This window comes from Pan troglodytes, chromosome 23 (assembly GCF_028858775.2).
Source record: "Pan troglodytes isolate AG18354 chromosome 23, NHGRI_mPanTro3-v2.0_pri, whole genome shotgun sequence".
Taxonomy (NCBI): Eukaryota; Metazoa; Chordata; class Mammalia; order Primates; family Hominidae; genus Pan; species Pan troglodytes.
Genome location: NC_086016.1, coordinates 45,950,966 through 45,977,515, shown reverse-complemented (window position 1 = coordinate 45,977,515; position 26,550 = coordinate 45,950,966). Strand labels below are relative to the sequence as shown.

At 47.6% G+C, this 26,550-nt stretch overlaps 1 protein-coding gene and 1 pseudogene across 2 annotated transcripts in view; both read right to left on the bottom strand.

Annotated features, from left to right (window-relative positions):
• SAMM50 (SAMM50 sorting and assembly machinery component) overlaps positions 1 to 24,730 on the bottom strand; it is a 42,070-nt gene extending 17,340 nt beyond the window's left edge. Inside the window, exons 1-10 of one of the 2 annotated variants that reach the window (XM_001172202.6) lie at positions 24,210 to 24,730; positions 16,420 to 16,530; positions 15,266 to 15,367; positions 10,966 to 11,053; positions 7,444 to 7,550; positions 6,786 to 6,916; positions 6,464 to 6,551; positions 3,621 to 3,749; positions 2,983 to 3,054; positions 1,825 to 1,911 (exon numbers count right to left, since the gene is read on the bottom strand). In XM_001172202.6, the coding sequence (XP_001172202.1) occupies positions 1,825 to 1,911; positions 2,983 to 3,054; positions 3,621 to 3,749; positions 6,464 to 6,551; positions 6,786 to 6,916; positions 7,444 to 7,550; positions 10,966 to 11,053; positions 15,266 to 15,367; positions 16,420 to 16,530; positions 24,210 to 24,230 (936 nt within the window). In that variant the 5' untranslated portion in view covers positions 24,231 to 24,730. Of the gene's footprint in view, positions 1 to 1,824; positions 1,912 to 2,982; positions 3,055 to 3,620; positions 3,750 to 6,463; positions 6,552 to 6,785; positions 6,917 to 7,443; positions 7,551 to 10,965; positions 11,054 to 15,265; positions 15,368 to 16,419; positions 16,747 to 24,209 lie in introns of both variants that reach the window. The other variant, XM_063808046.1, reaches the window with a different exon arrangement.
• LOC134809714 (large ribosomal subunit protein eL33-like) lies at positions 22,398 to 22,884 on the bottom strand (annotated as a pseudogene).
• Positions 24,731 to 26,550: the final 1,820 nt, after the last annotated feature.

The following is a 26,550-nucleotide window of genomic DNA, read 5'->3' as shown; positions in this document are numbered from 1 at the left end:
GTGATGAAGGATCAAGGGCTACAGGCACCCTAACAGCACAAGCAGTTTGTGTAGGAAAGTGATATGGTAAGGCTTGTGTTTCAGAAACACTAACACATCCGCAGTGTGGAGAAGGGGAAGGGGAAGGCAGGGAGTGGGAGAGGAGTAGAGACAACTCAAAAAGACTAATATGTCCATAGCGTAGAGGGGGGAAGGGGAAGGCAGGGAGTAGGAGAGGAGCAGAGACGACTCAGAACGCGACATTGGTTCAGTGCGGATGGGCAGTGCTGAGAGGAGGAAGGGCAGCGCCCAGTGGGTGGCAGGTGGCTGAGGGGAGGACTGAGAGCAGCCAGGGAGTTAAGTTCAAGGGCAGCCGGGTGCACTGTGCGGGTCAGTGGATGGGGAGCCCAGGCGTGGGTACAGATTTGGGGGGAAGGCAATGAGCTCTGTTGATATGAGATGTCTGTAAGGTAGGGGCTGAGACAGCCAGGAGCACTTGAATCTGGGCCCAGGAAGGAGGCAGGAGAACCAGAGTTGCTACGCACAGGCAGCAGCTGCAGCCACAGGGCTGTAGGAGACTGTCCCAGAGAGAAGCAGGGTGGGGAGATGGCTACAGAGATCTAGGGGCAAGCCATGCCTATGAGGCAGAAAGGGCCCTGAGAAGAGAAAACTGAGGAGTGGAAGAGCGCAGCAATGATGAGTCAAGAAAACAAGAGAGATAAAGTGAGAACAGGTGAGCAGGCGACAACATTCAGTGCTGCAGAAGGGATCAGGATGGGCTCACGTGCTGGACAACAAGGAGGCCTGTGGTGGCAGGGGCAGAGGAAGGCAGGAACCAAGTTCAAAGTGCAGAGTCAAGGGCTGAATAGGGGCAGTAACAAATTATTTTAAAATGAGCTCTCTAGAAACAGTCGCATGCACCATTTCATTACACTCAATCCTTGCCCCCAGGTTTTAAGGTAGATAAGGACCTAGGCAGCAAAGGCAGGGCAGAGCTGCCCCCAGCCACTGGGTGCTGGGAAGACGTGAGAAATATGCCAGGTGCCCTCCCAGCCTGGGGCTCCTCTGGCGAGACCAGAATCCAGTCACTTACTCCTCACTCCTGAGTGAATCAGGAGAAACTGACCCAACAGGACTAAAGATTAAAAAAAAAAAAAAAATTCTGAAAGCACCCAGAGCCCTGTAGACCCAGCAAAGTGAAGACTCAGAAGGTCCACGGAACAGCATTTCAAGGGCAGGAGACACCCCTCTGTCCTCCAGCCACCCCTCCTCCAAGGCCCTGAGATGATAAACGGGGAGGGGCTCTCTCATGGTCCTATGTGTAACGATTAGCACAGGTTACTTTTTTTTTTTTTTTTTTTTTTTTTTTTTTGAGAAGGAGTCTCTCTGTCACCCAGGCTGGAGTGCAGTGGTGTGATCTTGGCTCACTGCAAGCTCTGCCTCCGGAGTTCATGCCATTCTCCTGTCTCAGCCTCCCGAGTAGCTGGGACTTCAGGCGCCCGCCACCACGCCCGGCTAATTTTTTTAGTAGACAGGGTTTCACCGTGTTAGCCAGGATGGTCTCGATCTCCTGACCTTGTGATCCACCCACCTCAGCCTCCCAAAGTGCTGGGATTACAGGCGTGAGCCACTGCGCCCGGCCATCAGAGGTTACTTTTAAAAGAAAATATTTATGGCTTCTCCCCAGACTACCTGCAAATCTGGCTAAACTGGAAACATCAAAGGTTAAGCATTACCGCCCAGGCTTCCACTCTGTACTTTAGATATTCAGGAGCTAAGATTCTGTGGTAAGATCCCCAAAGTAAGGGCTGACAGTGCAGGTGCCAGCATCCGTTAGATACTCACTGAATCAAATATGAGTTGCTTGTTCAACTGAAGTTCAAAATCTTCTTTGATGAAGCTCACATCCCCGCCGGTGTAGCCTGCCAGTTCCTGCAGGGAAGGAGCACTCAGGTCAAAGGGAGCAAACAGACTTATTACAGGGGCTACAGAATCATGTTTTTGCATCAGGATTTAATTTTGCCGTTTTGTATTTTTTTAAAGGCTACAGAAAATTCTGTCTCCTAGAAGCCACATCCTAATTGTTGCAGACAGCAACAGTGGACGGACTGGGATGGAGGATCAGCAGATCCAAGAGGTGCGGAGGCTGCCCTCTGGCTGTGTGCAGGGAGCACTGGCAGCCTGAGTGTCTGAACACAGAGCTCAGCACAGGCGGCTTGGCTCGTTGGCTTCATCGGCATTTGGGGAAAAACTCAGCTGACCTTTCACAATGTGGGCTATTTTGTATAAAAACCTGATTTCTAATTGCTCCTCTGACACTGAAGGTCAGGCACCCCTGGGCTTTTGCCCTGCTTGACAACACCTAAGTACCACCGGCCAGAGCGAGGGTAGCTGCTCGGGGAAGCCTCAAGGTTCAGTGCAGCCCCTGCTGCCCTCACTCTCAAGCCACCAAGGTGGGCTCCTCACTGTGCCTGCACCTTGTAGGTACCTTACAGTAAAGAACTATCCCCCTGCCTCCAACAAGAGGGCAACCCAAAGACAGACTAACAGCCCGCCTCCAACACCAGCAGAGAAGCACGCTCCTCTAAGGTGGTGAAGACCTTCCTCCAGCACCTCCTGCTGCCACGATGCACCTGCCCTGCAGCCATTGAGGGGTGACCCCTGCCTTCGGACACTCTCTCCCAGGTAACACCAAGTCACAGCCCTCCTCCTGGCCTATTACAGGCCCTCATCAAGGATGCCACAGCCTTACCCCCACCTTGGGTTCTGTGAAGGCACAAGACTGAACTGCAGGGGGTAGGGAGCAATTTCCGGGCTGGAAGCCCTGAGAGTGGAGCTGGCGACCCTCACAAGCGATACTGCATGTGCGATTACTCTGTGAGACTGCCCACCCCCAGGCCCACCCAGCCCACCCCCAGGCCCACCCAGCCCACCGGGACTTTATCTACTGTCCAAAGCTTGGCTCCCCTCACCCTGCAGGGGTCACAGGTGAAACAACACTACCTGGTTAACTTTCAGCAAAGCACCTCTCCTTGGTAAGATGGAAGAATTCCGAGAATCGATGACCATGGCGTGCTGAAAGAAATTTGAATGGGGATATTTTCACTTTAAGAAGTTCTATTAGATAACCATGAGCACTCACAGCACGTGGGCCACACCACGCTAGCACTCTACAACTATCATGTCATTTCGTGTTCACAGAGCCCTTGGAGGAAGTGAGGGTGACTGTCCCTATCTTACATAGGAGGACACTGAGACGTCCACACTGAGACTTGAGCTTCAACTGAATAAACGATTCCTGCTCACTACGTGGGAGTTGAACACCCACCACCGGGTTCGTTCTCTCAAGGAGCTCGACGCCCTGGCCTCAGTCGGCTCAGCCTGGTTCCTCCTTCTTTTTGAAAGCTGAAATTCCACAGTCAGCTCTGAAGCACACCTCTTCCTGTTACCAATGACATTATTTGGAAAGGACCACGCGAGGCAGGACACCACAAGCCCTCGGGGAGTGGGGGCCGCCACTGTGGACACCCCATCTGGGTGACACTTCTCAGTCAGCCCTGATATTGGCAAAGACTGTTTTCCCAATGCATAGCATGGTTCCATCAACAAAATTATTTACTCCAACTAAGAGAAACTGTTACCGAAAGAGATGATTTCAGTGAATGTCCGCTTTCTTTTCGAACAGCAAATGACGCCGTCCTTGAGAGGCAGCCCAGTTCTCGCCACACGCCTTCCCACTTGACAGTGTGGCTGGTCTTCCATATGGGAAACTGCAACATGGAGATCAGACATCTTTCCGGACCACACATACTTAGGAAGTTGTTGCAAATCATTTTTTGGAATGAAGCATCATGAAACAATGAACTAAATATCTAATTTTTTTTAATGATGAGAGAGAGGGAGAAGGGGAAGAAGAGAAGAAGGGGAAGAGAAAACCAGAGGGAAGAAGGACAAAGGAAGAAAGGAGGAAAGCTGTGAACGGAATCAAAGGCAGTACTGCTCTAAGTAGCAGGACTGCACCCCAGGTGAGGGACAGGGCTGGTCTGAGGGCTGCAGGTGCTCTCTCTCTCCCACTTCTTTGTAATGGGTAAGACACCTAAGATGATCTGATGGCGCAAACCCCACCTGGTCCACCCGACCCTGTCTGAAGCCAGGCCTGGCAACCCAGCGACTTGCACCGGCCCAGAGAGAAGGTGGCAGAGACGAGAGTTACGTGGGAGGCGAGGGATCCTTCCTGCAGCAGAGGCCTGAGCCAGGTGAATTCTGGGGTCCAAGCAGGTGGCACCTGCTTCCCAGCCTGACGCTCTCTTTCCTGCTGCCAGGACAGCTCATCTTAGATTTCTATCTCAGAGAAATGTTTTCTGAACAGTGAACAATGTTTGGTGGCTTTGAGAAGTGGTAGGACAGTGATTTAACTCTCACAAGGAAGCCACGTCACCCCACACTCCCCAGGGGGTGTCCCATGCTGGGCCCTCTCTAGCCCTCAGGCTTGCAATTGAACTCCAGGCCATGGGGTGAGTGGGTCGCCAGCAGGCCCAGAACACTCCATCCCGCCTTCATGGTGAGAGGCACCCACCTCAGCACCCACAGGGCACCATGCCAGGCACTGGGGAGATGGTACAGGAGGGGCAGCCTGCACAGCCACCATCTCTACACTTAGGGCCACCTGGGATTCAGGCACTTTCCCAAATTCCTACGGGAGGTGTAGAGCTTCCTAAATCATTTCTTCATTCCTTAGAAGGCCTGACATGGGCCCCAAGGATACCACTGAGTATGATCTGGTCCGTTCCTCTAGGAGCTCAGCTTCAGGGCTGCCGGCGACAAGGTCTCTGCCCTCCCCTTTCCTCCTCCCCTCTACCTGCACCCACCCGAGGGCCGAGTCTACACTTTGGTGTCTTTCATCTCTGCTATTCCTTGTGAAAAAATAAGGTATTTCTACTCTCCTAAAAATCTGCTCTTTAAAAAGGCTTAGAAAGAAATGAAGCATGACACTGGGGAGAAGGGTGGCTAAGCTCCCGGGAGCCCGACCACTGTGGGTGCACACAGGCACCTGGAGACCTGCTGGAGGACGGCAGGCTGGAGAGAGCAGGTGTGGCCCAGGTTTCCCCTCCACGGCCCCACCAGAGGGCATCCGAGGACGGTATCAAAGCAGAAAGGTGTCTCAGGGCTGCTCCCTTCCAGACAAGAAAATTTGGAGAAAAGGAAATGAAAGTGCAAATGTGCCTGGATTCTCCCATCTCCATCTTGAACCTGGAGTCTACCTGGCCCAGCTCTGTGTGCTCTGAGTTCTCATGGACTTGGTCTGCAAGGACCAGAGGCCCGAGGCACTAACGCACCTCAAGCACCTGCACTGCGCCACGCGCCGCATCAGGAGCTTTACCACGCCTCTCATCCAACCCTCACAACGGCCCTGGGAGACCGCGCGCTCCTGTCCTTCATTTCACAGATGAGTCATTTGCCTGAGGTCGCACAGCCCTAAGGGAGACGGGGGAGTCAAGCCCAGGTGGTCGCCTCCAGGGCTTCTGCTGGGTTCTTGGAGGGAGAGCACACTTAAAGCTTCCTGGGCCCCACTCTCTGTGAGTCGGACTTGGCAGCTCAAGGTGGAGCCCGCGAATGTGCATTTCTAACAAGCCCACAGCTGAGGTCGATGCTGCTGGTCTGAAGACCACATGTGGGGAACGACTCTTACATAGTATTCTATCTCAGGGCTCTCTGCATGAACTAAAGCCCAGAACAAGAGGAGTCAGGAACAGTGGCAAAAGGAAGGAGAAAAAAAAAAAAGCAGGTTATCATAAAGCCCCAAAAAGGCCAAGTGATATGAATTCCAATGGCGGCATTTAATCACACCCTTCTAGGTGTAAACTTAGGTGTGAACCAAAAATGAAACCTTCCGGACCAGGCGCAGTGGCTCACGCCTGTAATCCCAGCACTTTGGGAGGCTGAGACGGGCAGATCACTTGAGGTCGGGAGTTCGAGACCAGCCTGGCCAACATAAGGAAACCTCCATCTCTACTAAAAATAACAAAAATTAGCTGGGCACGGTGACGGAGGCTGAGGCAGGAGAATCACTTGAACCGGGGAGGCGGAGGTTGCAGTGAGCCGAGATCGTGCCATTGTACTCCAGCCTGGGCGACAAGAGCAAACCTCTGTCTCAACAACAACAAAAAAAAGAAACCTTCCAGTGATCTGACCAACTCTGCTGACTATGAGAAACTGTCAGTCTCCACACATATGGGGAGGGACAACCAATGGTGCCTCAGGTAGTCAGGACCAGGTTAAGGAGCTGCTAACATGGGCATCAGCCACTCTCGGGTCCCTGTAGCCTGTACTCGGCTAGAGAAGAGGCACCTGGCCAGGAGGTACCTGGTGCGGAGGGCAGAGGGCCTGTGCTTTCCACGCTGCCCTCTTGCTGCCTTTGGGAATCAGTGAAAAAGCCACCCTGTTTTCCCCCAAGCCCAGAGGGAAGGACTGAAATGCTACTCACACTGTACTCAGCTGACATTCCTCTGTCCGTCTCCCGCAGTGAGCTCCAAGGGAACTGTCCAGTAACTTTATATAAGTTTACAGAGAAACTAGGAGACAATGGGATAGAGCTTTAAAAGCTGAAACAGTGATTAGAACTTGCACACATTTAAATCAACAGATTTAACACTACGCCCGTAGGGCTCATCTTCAAGAGGAAATCTACAGCATGTGGTCACTGCAGAAGTGGCAGCTGATTCTGTCATGGTTCTTTTCACAAATAAGCCACCTATTTTAACTTTTCTATCAGGCCAGTGTACTCAATGATCTGTTGGGCTTCCTACTTTCTTTCGAAGTTTCCGGGCCGTGGTTTGAAGAAGGACAGGCCATACGAAGTTTCTTTTGTTCCATAGGAAAACTGAAAGGTCACCTTTTCTGCACGACCAAGAAGATTAGGAAGCTTGAGGCCAAGTACCTAGGAGGGAAAAAAAAAAAATAGCAGTGGTCTAAATGGAAGGAATGAGAACTTTGGATTGGATAAAGACTATGCTAGCTAAGGGACTTTCATAAAAACAGAAGGAAGATGCTAACTACAGATCTAGTCTTTCATTTGTAATCACTTTCATTCTTTAAAACATGCCGCTGCTGAGTGCTCACATCCTGCATTCAAACCTGATTAATGCAAGGGACAAGCTAACCTTGCCACCCGTGAGGCTCAAGAATGTTACAGATTTAGAGTTTAAAGGAATTTGAACAAGAGACTATTAATATGAACATTCTCCAAATCATTCCTAATTACTAACGTTAACATTGTTATCAAACAACCCAAAACATATTATCACCAATTCTACGGTGATTAAAGAGAAACCACAAAAAACAACAGATTAAGGCAAATGAAATGACCGAATTTTGAAACTATCATCAGCTTTTAGAATGCAGTCATAGTATAAAAGTTCCCAACTCAAAGTTCCAATATAAGAAAGTAAAAAGCCTGTAGCATACCATACTGCCTTCATTGTTTCCAACCATGGTGTTATAACTGCCCGTTAATCTCCTCAATTCAGTTACTTCAAAGGTAACGTCTAACCCATTTGGAAGTGCATCATCACCTAAATAAAAAAATATTAAACAATAAGACAGCCAGGATGTTATTTTACTTTGGGTTCCCATTGCTAAAAAAGACAAAAAGCAATCTGAAGGTTCATTCTATTTTACAATCTCCTTTGGAAAATAATATAATCATGAGAAACGTTTAAGAACACTCCCACACAAAATCAAAATATTGCACACCTCTACACCAAAAAATAATGTTTCTAGTTTCTCTGGTAGAATATATCAATAAACAGGGCTGAGCACAGTGACTCAGGCCTGTAATCACAGTGCTTTGGGAGGACAAGGTGGGAGGATCACTTTCAGGCCAAGAGTTCAAGACCAGCCCCGGCAACATAGCTACAAAAATTTTAAAAATTAGCCAGATGTGGTGGCGAGCACCTATAGTCTCAACTATTCGGGAGGCTGAGGTGAGAAGATCACTTGAGCCCAGCAGTTGGAGGCTGCAGTGAGCTATGACTGTGCCACTGCATTCCAGCCCGGACGACAGAGCAAGACCCTGTCTCTAAAAAAAAAAAAACCAAAAACCAAAAAACAAAAACAATCTACCTTTGCTACAAGGAGATAACTATAAGCAGCATTATTCACTTAAGCAAACTTAAGCAAACAATATTTGCTAAAGGAATCTGTTCTCCTATTAGAGAGGTCCTTGAAAATATTTGGGTTCTCAATTCAACCGACATGAAAATGTGGAACTCACATGACAATAGGGGTGTCAGTAACCCTCGAAGATAAGTGTGAGATTGTTTACTGTGTTACTGTGTGTAAGAGGCATGTCTGTCCTCCCCTGCACCAGGTATGATTTGGGTCTGAGCTGGAAGCAGCCACCTCGTGACCCACCATGGCCCTGGGGTGCCTTGTGCAGAGCGGGCTGGGCTCTGTAGGAATGAGTGGCCTCTCACAGGAAGGAAAGGTGACTCCTGCCTTGTACACAGGGGTGCTCAGCCCTGGCTGGACATCTAGACGCATCTGGGCAACTGTCAAAATATGCTGATGCTCAGGCACCGCTCTAGGAACTCAGGTCCAACAGTTCTAGGGTGGAGCCTCAGTACTGTCTTTTCTTTTTTTCTGAGATGGAGCCTCATTCTGTCACCCAGGCTGGAGTGCAGTCGGATGATCTCAGCTCACCGCAACCTCCACCTCCCGGGTTCAAGCAATTCTCCTGCCTCAGCCTTCCGAGTAGCTGGGATGACAGGCACCCGCCGCCACACTCTGCCAATATTTTTTGTATTTTTAGTAGAGACGGGGTTTCACCATGTTGACCAGGCTGGTCTCGAACTCCTGACCTCATGATCCACCCGCCCTGGCCTCCCAAAGTGCTGGGATTACAGGCGTGAGCCACCCCGCCTGGCACCATCTTTTCTTTCTTTTTCTTTTTTTATTTTTTATTTTATTTTATTTTTTATTTAGTGGACTTTATTTCTTAGAGCAGCTTTAGGAGCACAGAAAGATAAAGAATTGAAGCCAGCAACAGTGGGTTGCAGGTAAAAAAAAAAGATAAAGCAGAAAGTACAAAGTTTTTGTACAAACTACAAAAGTACAAAGAGTTTCCATGAACCTCTCCTTACCCCGACACACACTTACTAACACCTCGCATGTGTGGTACATTTGTCACAACTGATAAACCCATACACCAATTATTAACTCAAGTCCAGTGACTTCCCAGCCTCCCCTGCACCTAGGTGTGGCCAAGTGATTAAGTCCTGGCCAATGGGATGAGAGCAGTGCCGTGTACAACACCTAGGACAGGTGCTTAAAGGGAGGGGTAAGCCCTCTCAACCTCCTGTGCTCCTCCAATACTGGAATGAGGACACGGTGCTCAGCCATCAGAGGGACTCAGGGACCCTAGGGATGACAAAGCAACAAGACACCACGGGGGGAAACTACACCAGCCCAGGGTGACTTCAGGGAACGAAGCACCACACCAGCCCAAGGTGACCTCAGGAAACCACACTAGCCCAAGGTGACTTCAGAGAACAAGGCACCACACTAGCCCAAGGTGACCCCAGGGAACCACAGGAAACCACGCCAGCCCAAGGTGACCTCAGGGAACACAGCACCACACCAGCCCTTGGCAGTCTCCCAGCTGTGTGGAGAGATGGAGACTTCTCTCTTGTCTAAGCCACTGTTCTTTTAGGTTTGTTAGTGTTGGCTGAAACTATACTCCAAATAATGAAAATGTCCTTAGTTTACCTAGCACCTTATTTTTTGCAAGCATTTTCCTATATTGTCTTATCTAGGCCTTCTCAAAATTACCCCCCATTCAATTCTGAAGAGTTATTCACAGATTCATTCCAAATTTTATTTTTCAATGGTGTCTGCTGAATTCTGACTAAAGTGGGAACTCTACCGCGCCATGTTAGGCCCACCATGGTCTGGGCTCCTGACGGCTTTTCTTCCTTGTCTTCCAGCACTCCATTCCCCCAACCTGCACTCCAGCTCTTCCTACACTTGCGGTCCACCCAGTGAGCCACTCTCCCCTGGCGTGGGCCTGATAAGTGCTATCTCTGTCCCCAGAACATTCTTCACCCCACCTCACTACCAGCCTTTCTCCCCATACTCGCTCAGATGCATCTTCTAGGTCTCAGCTCAGACATCGCCCCTTCAGGGACACCCTCTCTGATCCCCTTCTCATGCCCTGGCCAGGTGAACTGTCTCCTCCCTCAGCCTCTTACAGCACAACATAGCGACTGTGCTGCCATCACTTACTGGTCTGCCCCCAACCCAGCCCCACTGACCGAAGCCCCTTCAGGAGGAGACCACGCCCTGTGTGCTGCTATGACCGAAGCCCATCAGGAGGAGACCACGCCCTGTGTCTCCCTCTGGGGCCTGCACAGGGCTGGCCTCGAAGCAGGTGCTCACTAGCCAAAGAATAAATGTTGAGAGACGTGCCCAGTATCACACAGCAACAAGAAAATGGGCAAAAACTAAAATGGAAATTGGATTCCCTCGTCTTTTTAAAGCCTACACTGAGATGGGGTCTGCACAGTGCTGGGCTGGGCTATGTGAACGAAGCCTGGCCCCCTCCTTCAGAGTCACTCTCAGGCCCCCATGCAGTCCAGGGCTTTACACAACAGTATCTTCAAAGTTCACCATTCCTCCCCGGCCTCATACAAAAATCCAGGCCCGCAACTGTAAGCCCAGCTACTCAGGAGGCTGAGGCAGGAAGATCGCTTGAGCACAGGAGTTCCAGACCAGCCTGGGCAATACAGCAAGACCCCTCTCCAAAAACAAACAAAAAATCCAACCCCTTCCCTGAGACTGCTAACTCAAGGACTACCTGTTTGATCAACTTTCAGGTTCTACACAGCAGGGAGCGGTGCTCTGCTGCCCAGATCTGCATCTGGCCACAAAAACAGCTTTTCTCTGATGGACAGAAAGGGAATTATAAAGATACTACACCACAATATGTACCTTGACATGTGTCAATCAAAACATCCACTTGTCTAAAAATTCCAAGACGGAGCAATTTTTCACGGGCTTCATGAGATTTCCGCATTACCTATAAAATGGGGGAAAAAAACAAGAAATACATTCTTCTACGATACAGAAACAGCAAATGGCAGCCACACGGCGAGGCTGTAGTTTACCATTCGGTGCTAAGTCAGATCACTGAGCAGAGAGCACTACCAAGACCAGCCACATGACAGAAGGGAAAAGCACCACAGGGGCAACAAAAATGCCCATTCACAAGTGCAAAACCAAGCCTTGGCATCAAGAGTGTGCAACATATAATCCCCTTCGTATAAACAACAAGATTAACGCAGATACACAAACCTAACACACAGCCTAGAACGTTGTGCTGGAAGAGATCACAATCGTGAACAGTGGTTATGTCTGGCAAAAGAAAGACACGTGTGTCTGCACACCTTTTCATTTTTTTTTTCAGCTCTCCCTTTGAGGAAGAAACGCACATCTTCTTGTGGTGTTTCAATTTTCTATTCATTTCTTTACTTTCTTTTTTTCTCTTTTTTTCTTTTTTCTTTTTTTTTTTTTTGAGACAGAGTTTTGCTCTGCCACCCAGGCTGGAGTGCAACGGTGCAATCTCGGCTCACTGCAACCTCTGCCTCCCAGGTTCAAGCCATTCTCCTGCCTCGGCCTTCTGAGTAGCTGGGATTGCAGGCACAGACCACCACGCCCAGCGAATTTTTTTTTTATATGTTTAGTAGACATAGGATTTCACCATGTTGGCCAGGCTGGTCTCGAACTCCTGACCTCAGATGATCCACCTGCCTCGGCCTCCCAAAGTGCTGGGATTACAGGCATGAGCCACCACGCCCGGCCTTTCTAACCATCTCTAACCACTGTTAGAAATGTTCAACTTTGTGTCCTTTCTTTGTTGTCAACAGCAGTTCCTTCTAATGCACAGAGTCCATTCTCATTGGAAGGACAGGTAGAAGGAAGGTAAGGCAGTGAGTGCTGAGGACACAGAGAAGGAAAGGCCCTCGTGTGATAAGGGAAGTTGAGATTCCACCCTGCAGGTGAAAGGGAGTCACTGTAGAACTGTCAGCAGGAGACAGAAAGGATCACATTTCCTTGTGAGAAAGAACGGATCACACAGACGAATGCGGTATTCTGCCCAGATGGGAGAAGCCTGCAGGTGAAGGATGCAGGGGGTGCTCTGGCAGCAGCCTCAGGGGCTAGGGTGAAGGCAGGCCCAGTGCAGGCCATGGTATTGGAGGGGAGGACAGACCCTGGAGACATTTCACAGGCAGGGGTCAGAGGACACTGCCACTGCCTACGTAGAGTGCATGAGAAGAAGAAAGAGGCTAAGAAAGAAGCTACTGAAACTGCAGCTCGGCGCTTAGCACTGGGCTAGCGCTGAACACCATTAGAGAAGTCAGGAATAGAGATGGGAAGACAGGCAGGGCAGACGGATGGAAAAGGGACGACTTCAGATCTCAGCCCCATGGAGCTAGAGACGGCTGTGGCAATGCCATGAGGAAACGTTGAGTCGGCAGTTGCATAGTCAGGGCTACAGCTCAACACAGAGGAGCTGGCTAGAAAGACAGCATGGGGAGCCCTCCGCATTCAGGCTGTAACTGAAACCTGGGATGTGGATGAGATCACCCAGGAGACTGATCCTTGTGGAAAAGCAACACTTAAGGATGCTCACAGGGAAAAGGAGCTGACAACGGAGCCTGAGAATGACTGTGATGAGACGGAAAAAGCAACCCAGGAAAATGGTCACCAAAGCCCAGGGAAGAGGCAAGCACAAGAAGAGGGACAGACACATTCAAAAGGCAAATAACAAAGCAGGACAGATACATTCAGCTGAGGCTACAAAGCGATCATTTCTTCAATATGCAAAGAGCTATTGCAAATCAACAAAAGCCAAATGACCCAATGGAAGACAGAAGACACCAAGTTAATTCACAAGAGAGATATGAATGAACACTAAACAGAAAAAAAAAAAATGCTGGATCTCATTCATAATTAAATAAATGCAATTTAAAACAATGAGATGGCATTTTTCTTCTAACAAGATGGCAAGAATTTAAAAATTGTGATAAAACCCAATTTTGGGAAAGAGACCGTCTCACGGACTGCTGTAAGAGAGTGGACTTGTGGGCCGGGTGCAGTGGCTCACACCTGTAATCCCAGCACTCTGGGAGGCCGAGGCAGGTGGATTACCTGAGGTCAGGAGTTCAAATCGAGCCTGGCCATGGTGAAACCCCATCTCTACAGCAATACAAAAAATTAGCCAGGCGTGGTGGTGTGCACCTGTAATCCCAGCTACTCAGGAGGCTGAAGCAGGAGAATCACTTGAACCCAGGAGACGGAGGTTGCAGTGAGCCAAGATTGCGCCATTGCACTCCAGCCTGGGCAACAAGAGCGAAACTCTGTCTCAAAAAAAAAAAAGACAGTGGACTTGTGCAATCTCTTTGCAGAGCAATACGGCTGCATCAGTGAACACTGCAGAGTGCACACACTTTGACCCAGGAATCCCACTTCCAGGAATTTATCCTAAAACACAGTCAATGTACACAAAGACACACTAAGATGTTTAGTACAGCATTGTTTGTAAGAGTGAAAATTAATTTAAATGCCCATCAATGGAGAACTGTTTATAATAAAATGTAGAGGGCCAGGTGAGGTGGCTCATGCTGTAATCCCAGCACTTTGGAAAGCCAAGTTGGGAGGACCACTTGTGCCGGGAGGACCACTTGTGCCGGGAGGACCACTTGTGCCAGGAGTTCGAGATCAGCCTGGACAACATGGCAAAACCCCGTCTCTACAGAAAAACTTTAAAAATTAGCTAGGCATGGTGATGTGTGCCTGCAGTCCTGGCTACTCAGGAGGCTGAGGTGGGAGGATTGCTTGAACCCAAGAGGTTTAGGCTGCAGTGAGCTGTGTTCACGCCACTGGACTCCAGCCTGAGCAGGACTTGCACCAGAGCAAGACCCTATCTCAGAAAAAAAAATTTTAAAAAGTTAGAAAGTGTGTACAACGAGGTACCACACGGCCAACAGACTGGTATGTACTGATGTGAAAAGATCTCCATAATTTATGTCAGAAAAGAAAAAAAAATGTAGAGAATGGCATTACTGTTTAAGGAACATACATGTTTATACACTCGTACAACATATCTAGGAAACTGTCAGCCACGTTACCTCTGGAGAGCAGACTGGGATTGGCCGGGGTAGGGAAAATTGTCCTTTTCATTTCAATACCCTTCTGTACCATTTGATTTTCTATGCTTCCTTCTTACTGTGCTTACATGTTACTTTAATTTTTTAAAAATACAAATTTGGCCAGGCACGGTGGCTCATGGCTGTAATCTCAGCATTTTGGCAGGCCAAGGCAGGTGGATCACTTGAGGCCAGGAGTTGAAGACCAGCCTGGCCAACGTGACAAAGCCCCATCTCTACTAAAAATACAACAAAATTAGCCAGGTGTGGTGGCGCACACCTGTAATCCCAGCTACTTGGGAGGCTGAGGTGTGAGAATCCTTTGAACTTGGGAGGCAGAGGTTGCAGTGAGCTGAGATTGTGTCACTGCACTCCAGCCTGGGCAACAGAGCAAGACCCTATCTAAAAAAAATTGAAAAAAGATTCTTTTTCTTTTTCTTTTTCAATTTTTTTTAAGTGGGAATGGTCCACAGTGCCAAACACTGCTGCTGCTGCAAGGTCAAGTGAAATGAAGACAAAGGAGCCAGCTGGACCTGGCCACGAAGAAGTTGCTGGTGACCTCTGTCTGGGCATGTTCAATATGGTCCCATGGGCAGAAAGGCAGAGGAAACCACCCACAGTGGAGATGAGAAACGGGGTGCAGTGCAGGAAGGAGACTGCTCCACAGACAGAGCCAGGGCCTGAGGAGACAGGGAGTGTGTCCCAGATAAGCGCCCACCCCACGGGGTTGGCAAGGGAGAGTACACTCTCAGGAACTCAGCGCGGTGCCTGGGAACGGCTGTGCACTAACCCCATTGGCTCGCATTACAGCGCTGGCAGAGTTATGAGGAACGCAAGAGGAGACACTTCTTTCTCCAGGATAAGAGACAGGAGGAAAAGGCAAATGCGAATACATGGAGTCTGTAGGCGGCACCACGGGAACTCGGGGGGTTCAGCTTGGGGGTGCCAAGGCTCCCTGTGGGGTAGGAGGCAGATCTCCGGCACAGAGGCCGGGCGCAGGGTGCTCTGTGGTTTCACATGGGGACATTTACGAGTTCTTCAGAAGAGACTGGGAAAGCACACCATGTAGAGACCACACCTACCTCAATTAGGTTTTTGGCCTTGAAAACATCTCCAATTTCACAAATGATGACATCATCTTTAGTCCTTCCAAGTCCATCAAAATGAACATGTTGAACAAGCACCTAAAAGTCACACAGGGACAGTATTAGGATGACACGAGGCCAACAGATTAGGTGTCAAGACTAAAGACAACGTCAAGGTTTAATTAGTGTCAAGGTTTTCTTCAAGTTTAATAACCCACACTTCTTACTTCTGGACTTTACTATCTTTCACATCTTTTCAAAAAACCGGTCACTGTGACTTCCCCTTTGCTCGGTATGTACTTTCTGTGAACAAGAGCTACAAATCCTCTCCAGCCAGATGACCCAGGACCAGGTGAGCCCTAAACCTGGGCAGGCCACAGACAACCCCTCTGTCCTTCCTAACAGGCACGCTGAGCACTGGCCTGTGAATGAATGCTGGCCATGACCCCTGACTTAATAACTATGCGCAGAAAAATTAGCCGGGTGTGGTGGTGCATGCCTATAGTCCCAGTTACTCTGGAGGCTGAGGCAGGAGAAACACTTGAACCCAAGAGACAGAGGTTGCAATGAGCCAAGATTGTGCCGCTGAACTCCAGCCTGGGTGACAGAGTGAGACTTCATCTCAAAAAAATTTTTTAAAATAAAAAAAACAAAACAAAACCGTATGCATCCTCTAAAGACCCCGCAGGGATTTCAGGTGGCACAATAAATGCTGACTCAAACTGGCCCTCACCTCTCAGTCTCGCTAGAGAGTAAACTCTTCAAGAACTGGAAAAGTGTATTCAAATTTCAAAGGTAATAAATTTAGGAAAAGTTTCATTTGAGACCCACAGTCTTTTTTCTGGGAGTAGGGAATGGAAATATAAATTTAAGTATAGTTTGAGTTTGTCCTTGATATATTTTTGGTTTTTGTCATAAATACAAAAGTGTGTTTGTCTAAACCTCCCACATAAAAATCACCAAGGAAGAGCGACTTCTTTAAAAATAGAAACTGTTTTTCTAAGAGTCATCAGTTTTTCTAGTTGTAGGTGGTTACAAACTCTTCTGATAAAGGCACGGAAACAGGTTAATTCCTTTACATCTCCCTAGTGGTGTACGGAAGTGAATGTTTCTACTAACAATTCTATCAAGACCTTCAACAGAAAACTCACATCTTTGTTTTCAAGAATTTCCTGTTTAGCTTCAGGCTCAACTTCAACAAATTCAGCTTCTTCTCCTAATCCTCCAAAATCAGGTCCACTTGATGGAAGAGGCTCCAAACTCTGAAAGGGAGGGAGCGACCACAGATAAATGACTTTGTCACATATATACACACACTTACCTTTGAGTTTTGTCTTTAGATGGTGCTGCAGAAAATTCAGTAGTTGTTCCCTTCAAGTAGAGGTAGGGGCAGGAATAGGGACCAGGGAGTACAAAGGTGCCGTCAGCTATTGCTAATGAGCAAGTTCTTGGCTTGGTGGTTAACTCACTGGTGGTCACTAAATAAAAGATAAAAACTAATTAACAGGGAAGGGCAGGGGGAGTGTGGCGGCTCATGCCTTAATCCCAGCACTCTGGGAGGCCAAGGAGAAAGGATCACTTGAGGCTAGCAGCTTGAGACTAGCCTGGACAACACGGCAAGACCCCATCTCTAAAAAAAAAATTAACCAAAAGGGTCATGCACACATCCATGATGACATGTCATGAATGAAGGATTATGACCAACCTAATTCTGGACATCTGAGGCCCGACGGAAATTAAAAAATCATTTAAAAATAAAATGCCACAAAGGCATTTATCAGGGGAAAAAAAGGAAAATAATTTGCTCTCCTGTTGTTATAGAAAGCATCCTAATTTTTAGAATTAAAATTGTACACATGTTAGGATAGCTACCTTGACAAACCAGATTACTAAGAAAACATTTTATGTAGACCCTGACAGGTTTTTTCATTTCAGAAAGTCTCATTCACATTAAAGGGAATGGCATATGCTCATAAAATGGACTCGAAAGCATCTCTTTCTACAATCTGAATTGATATTACCTCAAAATATTAAAGCAACTTCTGAATGAGCATTCCGTAGGCTGTGTCTCATCTAATATTTCCAGGAGGACATTGTATCTATCTATTTATCTATCTCTCTCTATATATCTATATATAGTTAAGACAGACAGTCTCTGACTTACAATGCTTCAACTTACAGTTTTTTGACTTTACAATGATGCCAAAGTGATATGCGTTCAGGAGGAACTGCACTCCGAGCACCCACACAGCCATTCTGATTTTCACTTACAGTACTCGAGAAACTACATGAGATCTTCAACACTTTATTCTAAAATAGGCTTTGTGTTAGATGATTTTGCCCAACTGTAGGCTAATGTAAGTGTCGTGAGCACGTTTAAAGTAGGCTAGGCTAAGCTATGATGTTCTGTCGGATATGTGTATTAGATGCATTTTCAACTTACATTTCAACTTACGATGAGTTTATTGGGTTATAGTTGAGAAACATCTACATAAACATAATATTACATACACACACACACACACACACACACACACACACACACACACAATCACTTGAGCCTAGGAGTTTGAGACCAGCCTGGGCAATATAGAAGACTTCATCTCTACTAAAAATAGTAATAATAGTAAAAATAAAACATGAAGAAAGGTCAAGTATGGTGGGTCACACCTGTAATCCCAGCACTCTGAGAGGCCCAGACGGGAGGATTGCTTGAGCCCCAGAGTTCAAGATCACGCTAGGCAACATAATGAAGTCTTGTCTCTATTTTAAAATAATAGGCCAGGCACAGTGACTCACACCTGTAATCCCAGAACTTTGGGAGACCAAGGCGGTCAGATCACTTTAGGTCAGTAGTTTGAGACCAGCCTGGCCAACATGGTGAAACTCCATCTCTACTAAACAAATACAAAACTTAGCCAGGTGTGGTGGTGTGTGCCTGCAGTCCCAACTACTTGGAAGGGTAAGGCAGGAGAATCGCTTGAACCCAGGAGACAGAGGTTGCAGTGAGCTAAGATCACTCCACTGCACTCTAGCCTAGGTGACAGAGCAAGACTCCATCTCAAAAATAAAAATAAATATACTCATGTATACATTGTATTATATATACTTACATATTTAACATATACTATTTATTCAATTCTTATTTGTTCCTATGTTTGCTTGACCATAAGTCTCCGGGACACATGCTTAACCACACGAGGATACCCAGTCACCTCTTAGAGATGGACACAGAAGGTCTAGTGTGGCACCAAGCGATTCTTACAAATCAGCAAGTTTGGAGAAAACTATGTGAACCAATATCTGACTATTTCCTTGCTCCAAGAATTCTCTACAATTAGGCACTTTTAAAGTGTGCGTTTAACATCTGCAAATATGGAGCAGTGGGGCCTCTGGGCTACTATCCACTTTTCCCCAGAAAGGTAACTGACCTGCCAGTATCATATTCCCTTTCCAGGCCCTTCCCTAAAAGCCTCTGATGATCCTCAGAAGTACCTAAAGGAAGAGCATCCATCTAGGTTCCTTAGCAGGGTACAAGGAACTCTGCCGTAAGGCCTGCATCTGCTACTCCAGTTTCCATCTCCACCACCCGCTCCACCCGCACATTCAGGCTTTTGCATACCTTGCCCCCTCTTCCAGAATAACTTGCCCCTATGAAGCTTCAAGATCCACCTTAATGTCATCTCCTGCAAGCCATTCCTGGCTTCTTTAGGGAGAATCAGTTCCTCTCTCACAGGGACACCTCTTGATACTTGAAGTCTGTGACCTTCACAGGTACCCCTTTTGTTTCTTTTTTTCTTTTGAGACAGAGTCTTGCTCTGTGGCCCAGGCTTGAGTGTAATGGCGCAATCTCGGCTCACTGCAACCTCCACCTCCCGGGTTCGAGCCATTCTCATGTCTCGGCCTCCCAGCTAGCTGGGATTACAGGTGCGTGCCACTACACCTGGCTAATTATTGTATTTTTAGTAGAAACGGGGTTTCGCCATGTTGGTCAGGCTGGTCTTGAACTCCTGACCTCAGATGATCCACCCGCCTCGGCCTCCCAGAGTGCTGGGATTACAGGCGTGAACCACTGTGCCTGACCTGTTTCTTATTTTTATCTGCCCTGGCACCTCGGAAGTACTCAATAAATATTTGTGGAATGGGGAATGAACGACTTTTCCGTTCTTTCATTTAACAAATAAGTACTGAAAGTCCACGGTGTGCTGGGTGCTGGGTTCACAGCAGTGACCAAGACCGGGTCCTTGTGGGTAAGGAAGATCATGTTAGGCAAAGAATGGATAATTTCCCATCTCTATCCTTTCAATTTTGTTGTGCAATATTTTCAAAATGGAATTATTATATTTCTCAAAAATATGAACAAAGTAAGATTATGTGCACATACTCATCTTAATCTGAACGCCTAGCAAAAATGCTTTATCTAGGCAAAGGTTTATATCCCATTACGCTGAAAAAATTCCACTGCACTTTCTAAAATCTCCAAGCATGAAACAAGGTTCACCAAAGATCTTCCAGGTCCATCTGTATTCTTTAATCTAAAATCCAGACTTCAAGAGATGACACCATTGAAGTTTCACAGTTACAACCTCTTATACCTATTCATACATCTTATATCTATTTTTCTATTATCTCTAAACCCTAAAGTCATTATAGGATTAATACCCTGTAAATATACTTTAATCAAAATATTTGTAACTGTGTTACTAATATTCATTCATTCACCAAATATTAAGATCCTACTATGTGACAAGCACTTATAAGAACCTCACCCTCATAGAATGTACATCCCATAAATTCTATGCCTAGAATAATAGGCATGGGGTGAGTGTTTGGTAAAATCCGCTAAAATATATATTTGGGCTAGGCACAGTAGCTCATGTCTGTACCTAGCAGTGGCACTTTGAGAGGCCAAGGCAGGAGGATCACTTGAGCCCAGGAGTTTGAGACCAGCCTGGGCAACATAGTGAGACCCTGTTTCTATTAAAAAGTGTGTGTGTGTGTGTGTGTGTGTGTGTGTGTGTAATATTTAAAAAAAATAAATATTTGGATGTAGCCTTTAACCTTTAAGCAGATCGGTCTACCAGTCAGTCAATAAGTGTATATTGAGCACCATGTGCAAGGCAGTGGGTATGGGACACGAAATAAATTGAATGAGTTATGAACAGCATCTTTAAAGTGAGACAGACTAGAATCCAAGAGAAAATATAACAACAGGCTGGGCACAGTGGCTCACGCCTGTAATCCCAACACTTCAGGAGGCTGAGGCAGGCAGATCACCTGAGATCAGGAGTTCAGGACCAGCCTGGCCAACATGGTGAAACCCCATCTCAGGTAAAAATACAAAAGTTAGCTGGGTGTAGTGGCACCTGTCTGTAATCCCAGCTACTCGGGGGGCTGAGGTAGGAGAATCGCTTGAACCCAGGAGGCAGAAGTTGCAGCGAGCCAAGATCGCGCTACTGCACTCCAGCCTGGGAGACAGAGCAAGACTCCATCTCAAAAAAAAAAAAAAGAAAAGAAAACTGAAAATATAACAATACATAACACATATTAAGTATTATTGCACAAAATTTTGTTTGGCATAAGCATGAGTACTAGGTGGTAAATGGCAAATGTTTTCTTACTGTTTGAGTCTTGATCAAAAAGTCTGAAAGACACTGGCTAGTGGGATGAAAAGGTCAAATAAAAGAACTGAAAACGTTTTTTCTCAAAACACTCATCAAAGAAGCAGCAATTTTAATGTAAAAAGAGCTCCACAGGCTGGGCGCAGTGGCTCATGCCTGTAATCCCAGCACTTTGGGAGGCCGAGGCGGGTGGATCACAAGGTCAGGAGATTGAGACCATCCTGGCCAACATGGCAAAACCCTGTCTCTACTAAAAATACAAAAATTAGCCAGGTGTGATGGCACACGCCTGCAGTCCCAGCTACTCAAGAGGCTGAGGCAGGAGAATCACTTGAACCCGGGAGGCAGAGGTTGCAGTGAGCCGAGATGGCGCCACTGCACTCCAGCCTGGGCGACAGAGAAAGACTCCACCTCAAAAAAAAAAAAAAAAAGAGCTCCATAAAGGCAGATACTTTTTTCCCTGTATCCCTGGCACCTATCACAGTGCTAGGCACATAGCAGGCCATCAATAAATATGAGCTGAATAAATAATGAGTGATTACTTTGTTCAAGATGCCACAGGGGATGCAAGCCAAGAAGATGCAGTTCCTACCATTACATCTAGAAATTTAGGATCAAAGGATAAGACGAAAATGCAAACAGACCCAAAACAAGCCAAAATGTAAATGGCACCAAAGGAAATGGCATGGAAAGGCGGAAGCCCATCCAAATGCGGGGGCGATAAAGAACTTTCAGAGCGGAGTTCTAAAAGATGGGAATATTTTGATGCTAAAGACAGATGATGGGAGGGGGAATGGAGTGCAATAGTGCGGTCCAAATAAAGCCATCCTCACAGGGCTAACAAGAATTCTGGACAAAGGCCAGGCGTGGTGACTCATGCCTGTAATCTCAGCACTTTGGAAGGCCGAGGCAGGCGGATCACAAGGTCAGGAGATCGAGACCATCCTAGCTAACACAGTGAAACCCCGTCTCTACTAACAATACAAAAAATTAGCCGGGCATGGTGGCAGGTGCCTGTGGTCCCAGCTATTCAGGAGGCTGAAGCAGGAGAATGGTGTGAATCTGGGAGGCGGAGCTTGCAGTGAGCCAAAACCGCGCCACTGCACTCCAGCCTGGGCACAGAGCGAGACTCTGTCTCAACAACAACAACAAAAAAAATTATTCTGGACATCTGGACAGAAATGTAGTTATAATTGGCTGGGCGCAGTGGCTCACACCTGTAATCTCAGCACTTTGGGAGGCCGAGGCGGGATGATCACTTGAGGTCAGGAGTTCAAGACCAGCCTGGCCAACATGGTGAAACCCCCGTCTCTACTAAAAATACAAAAATTGGCTGGGTGTGGTGGCGTGCACCTATAATCCCAGCTACATGGGAGGCTGAGGCAGGAGAATCCCTTGAACCTGGGAGGCGGAGGTTGCAGTGAGTGGAGATTGCACCATTGCACTCCAGCCTGGTCAACACAGTGAGACTCCATCTCAAAAGAAATGTAGTTACAATTAACCATTAATCAAGTTGCCTTTTTTTTTTCAAGAGCACAAATCCACATTGATTTATTGACTTTTCATTAGTTTAAATCCTTGAGGGGTACAGCATTACTCGGATTCTGTGTCCAACAGCCTTAGCAGGAAGATTGCTTCAGAATTTGGCACGAATCATGCCATTGTTTCTGTGGGCCCGAGTTACCTTTCCCCAGATTACTCTGGCTTTGTTTGATTTGCCGCCAGGAGTCACTATGTTGTTCTTTGCTTTGTATACATGAGCCCAAATAGAATTCTTGTTTCATCTCGGGCATAAACACCTTCAATTTTAAGAAGAGCTGTGTGCTCCCTTTGGTTCCGGAGACTCCACTTGTAGCCAGCAAAAATGGCCTTGGACCACAGCCTTCCAGACATATTTCCTTTCAGAAGTCCTGCTCCCGGCAGGCCGCCACAGGAGCCAAGATGGCAGGAAGAGCTCAGGTTGCACTCTGACCTACTTGCTCGTAACCAAAAGTCACAGATACTATTTGCATCCCCATTGATTTTACAGATTGGATTTCTAAAATTAGAATCATAAGGCTTTTGCTTAAGAGTTGCTTTAGATGTTTTTCAGATCACGAATTCCAGCAAAACTGATGCTGCCAACCAGTTTGAAGACTCCTCCCCCCAACAGAGGAACAGAATCGGCATGAGAAGTTTCCTCATCTCCCTGTCCCATAACTTCACCCTTCACTCTTCCACCAATCAAGGATCTCCACACTTCAGCAAAAACATGAGGTCCAAACTCCCGAAGGAGATGGATTTGAGGTTTCCTCTCTTTTCCCATCACCTCGTTCAGCGGCCCTGCAACTGAAACTCTTTCTCTGCTGCAACCCACTGTCTGAGTGTATTGACTTATCGAGCACACTGAGCAACAGACCTATTACAGTTACACAAAGAGATGTCCGAAGAGAAACGGTGTTTGATCTGAATGAAAGACATATAAAGGGAAGTTAAGTCCAATTATCGATGTCAGGCTGCGACTTCTGTGCTAAACTTTTTTGGAAGTTAATGGGGAACTACTGAAAACGTCTATGCAGATCAAGTGAAGCAATCAAAGTTGCAGTAGAAAAGTAGTGTTGGGGCTGAGACTCAGGAAATCTGAGGTTTTAGGCCATTTGGAACCAGTAACTATGGGACCTTGGAGAAGTAACTCATTATCTGGCCCTTATTTAAGATTAGGATAAACGAGAGGAGTTTGGCAACCAGTACAGTTAGTCAGGCGCCAGGCACCCAAGTATTCACATGCATTGTCTTTTAATTCTCTTTTAAGCCAGGCGAGGTAGGTACTATTACTACCTCCACTTTAAAACAGGAAGTAAGGCAGAGAGCGGTTGCGTCTTTTGCACGGTAGACAGGAGAAAAGAGGACCCCTAGATAGGTTTGAGTTAGAAGACTTCAAAGGATTCTTGTTGCTCTAGGAGCCTACAATGGCTCCAGCAGCGGCTGAGCGGGGAAAGGCTGGAAGTGACCAGTAAAGAGAGAAAACTTAAAATCATGCAAAGAAAGAGCACATTCACTGCGGTGTAAGACATCACAGAAAGTTGGCAAGTCCTTTGGGCCACGGACTCGCCGAGTGACCTTTAGCAAGTCTCGTCCCTCCTATCAGGTTCCTGCTCGAAGGTCTGCGAGACTCGCTGGCCCGAGGCGACCTCTTTTCGGCCTCCTCCACCCAGCCCGGCACCCTCGGCACCCTCTCTCCCGGTGAACCCTGGGCGCAGCCACGAGAGCGTCTCCCCGCGGCGCCCGTCTGCCCTGCTGGCCCAGAGGCCTCGCAGCCCGCGGGTCGCTGGGCCTCTTACCCGGGCGTGCACAGTCCCCATGGTTCCCTCTCCAGCCGCTGCCTCGCAGAGCTGCCCGGGCGGGACAGAGCGTCTGCTGCTGAGGGCAGAAGGCGGGTCCGCAGTGGCGGAGCTGCAGGTCAAGGCAACTCCCACAAACCCCCGGACACGGAACACTGGGGGCGGCCATGATTCCCCGCCTTCTCCCCGCCCCCTGGCTCGCGATGCCTTCGCTCATTGGTCCTTATGCGCCTGTGACCCGGATGTTCACACGGCCGCGGAGGACGTTCTGACTGCGCAAGCGAAGAGCGTTCACTGACATCCGCGAAGCTGCTGGCGCGTGGAGTGTGTGGGGAGGGCGCCTGGAGGGCGCGGTGAAGGTGGGTCTGCGAGAGGGTCCGCTGGGAGGCTGGCGTCTGGCGTTGGCGCCTGAAAGAGATCAGGCCAGCTGTTGGGTGTCACGCAAGTCCTGCTGCTCTTAGCCCTCCTGGCACCCCCGACCCGAGGGTGCTGTGCTTGTCCCCACGCGCCGGTGAAGCCCCGAGACTCAGCGGGGAGCCCCCGGGTCCGGCCACCCCCGAGCTGCAGTAGTCAGGTCTCACCGGCATCTGCTACACAAACCCGGATTGGTGCCCTGGCTCCTTTCCTTCAAGTCATTGGAACCCCCACTCAAAATCGTCAAAATGAAGACGATGGTCATGTCTCCTTCTCGGGGGTTGGATTAAAAGGGCCTACTGTGAGAGACGGAAAGCAAAGCTCCCGGCCCCGGGCCGGGCACACGGTGGGCACTAGATAATGACCGCTATTCACTCAACTGCAGCCAGTAATTATGGGCGAGGGCCATGTAGGTGCTTGCATGAGAACCAGTCATATCGGTGAAGAAGACGGCCATGGGCTTAGGTTTTGGTGGCAAAACAGCTCCCCTGCCCCAAAAAAGAGAATAGAAAAGAAAAAGGCATAATAAATATCAGCCACACATTGTGATAAGTATATTGAAAGAAACGAGACAGAATAGGAAAAGAGGAAGCTTCAGTATCCTGTCACGTTGCCACTCCCTCCTGATAACAGAAGCATCTTTTCTTCTCTCCCCTTACTCCGTCCCAGAAACCCTGACACCCTTTCCATTTAAATAGCACAGCCTAGGCCTCCAACATCCCTGAGCTAAATATTCAAGTCCACATGTCCCTTCTTGCCTGGAAAGAGACAGAACCCAGCACCAGCCAGGCCCCTGCCCTTCCCTCATTCTCAGTTCCCTGAGCTTCAATTCCTTATCTGTAAAATGGGAATGCTAGCCTAAGGCATAAGGTCTGAGGACCTGAGATCAAGCATGGGGCCTGGCACACTGTAAACATCGAATCAACCAGATTTTCTTTGCCCAAACAGCCCTCTTTTCTTACACTTTCTTCCTCGTTATTCTTCTGAGTATGCCACTTGTAAAGGATAAGCCATGAGGTTGCCCTGCAGAGTGCAAGATGGTTGCAATATTTGAGAGCCTATTGTGTGTGAGGCCCTGGAGGATGGCAGAGGGAACAGGAGGAAAACAAAGTCACATGCTTTACTCTCAAAGGGCTGTCTGCGATAGTTACAATGTATATATTAAAGGCTATCTGTGATAGTTACAATGTATATAATATATTAAAGGCTGTCTGTGGTAGTTAACAGTGTGTATATTAAAGGCTGTGATAGTTACAATGGGTATACTATATTAAAGGCGGTGGTAGTTACAATGTATATAATATATTAAAGGCTGTGATAGTTACAATGTACATAATATATTAAAGGCTGTGATAGTTATAATGTATATATTAAAGGCTGTCTGATGGTTATAATGTATATAATATATTGAAGGCTGTCTGTGATGGTTACAATGTATATAATATACTGAAGGCTGTCTGTGATAGTTAAAATGTATATATTAAAGGCTGTCTGTGATGGTTACAATGTATATAATAAAGACTGAGAAGTCTCACAGTGCATATACTGGTTTCCTTCTCTTTAACCCAGTATTTCTTGAATTTATTGGGTCATAGAGATTTTTGGTTTTGGAGATTTTTCTGTGGCCTCTGGCAATGCTATTCAACAGTATTTCTTGTGCTCCTCTTTTGGGCACAAGAGAGGATTGCATCTCCCTGCTCCCATCCATGTGACTTGCTTTGGTCAACACATTGTGAGCAGAAGAGATATGTGCCACTCTGGATGAGAACCTTTAAGAACCATATTTCTCTCACCATGCCATGGCAATCAGCGATCCCCCAATGGTGGGGCAGCTACAGGCTGGGTCTGGGAGTGAGGACGACTTAAAATGAAGCCCAGCCACGTTTGCTGGACATACAGCACGAATGAGAAATAAACCTTTTGGGTT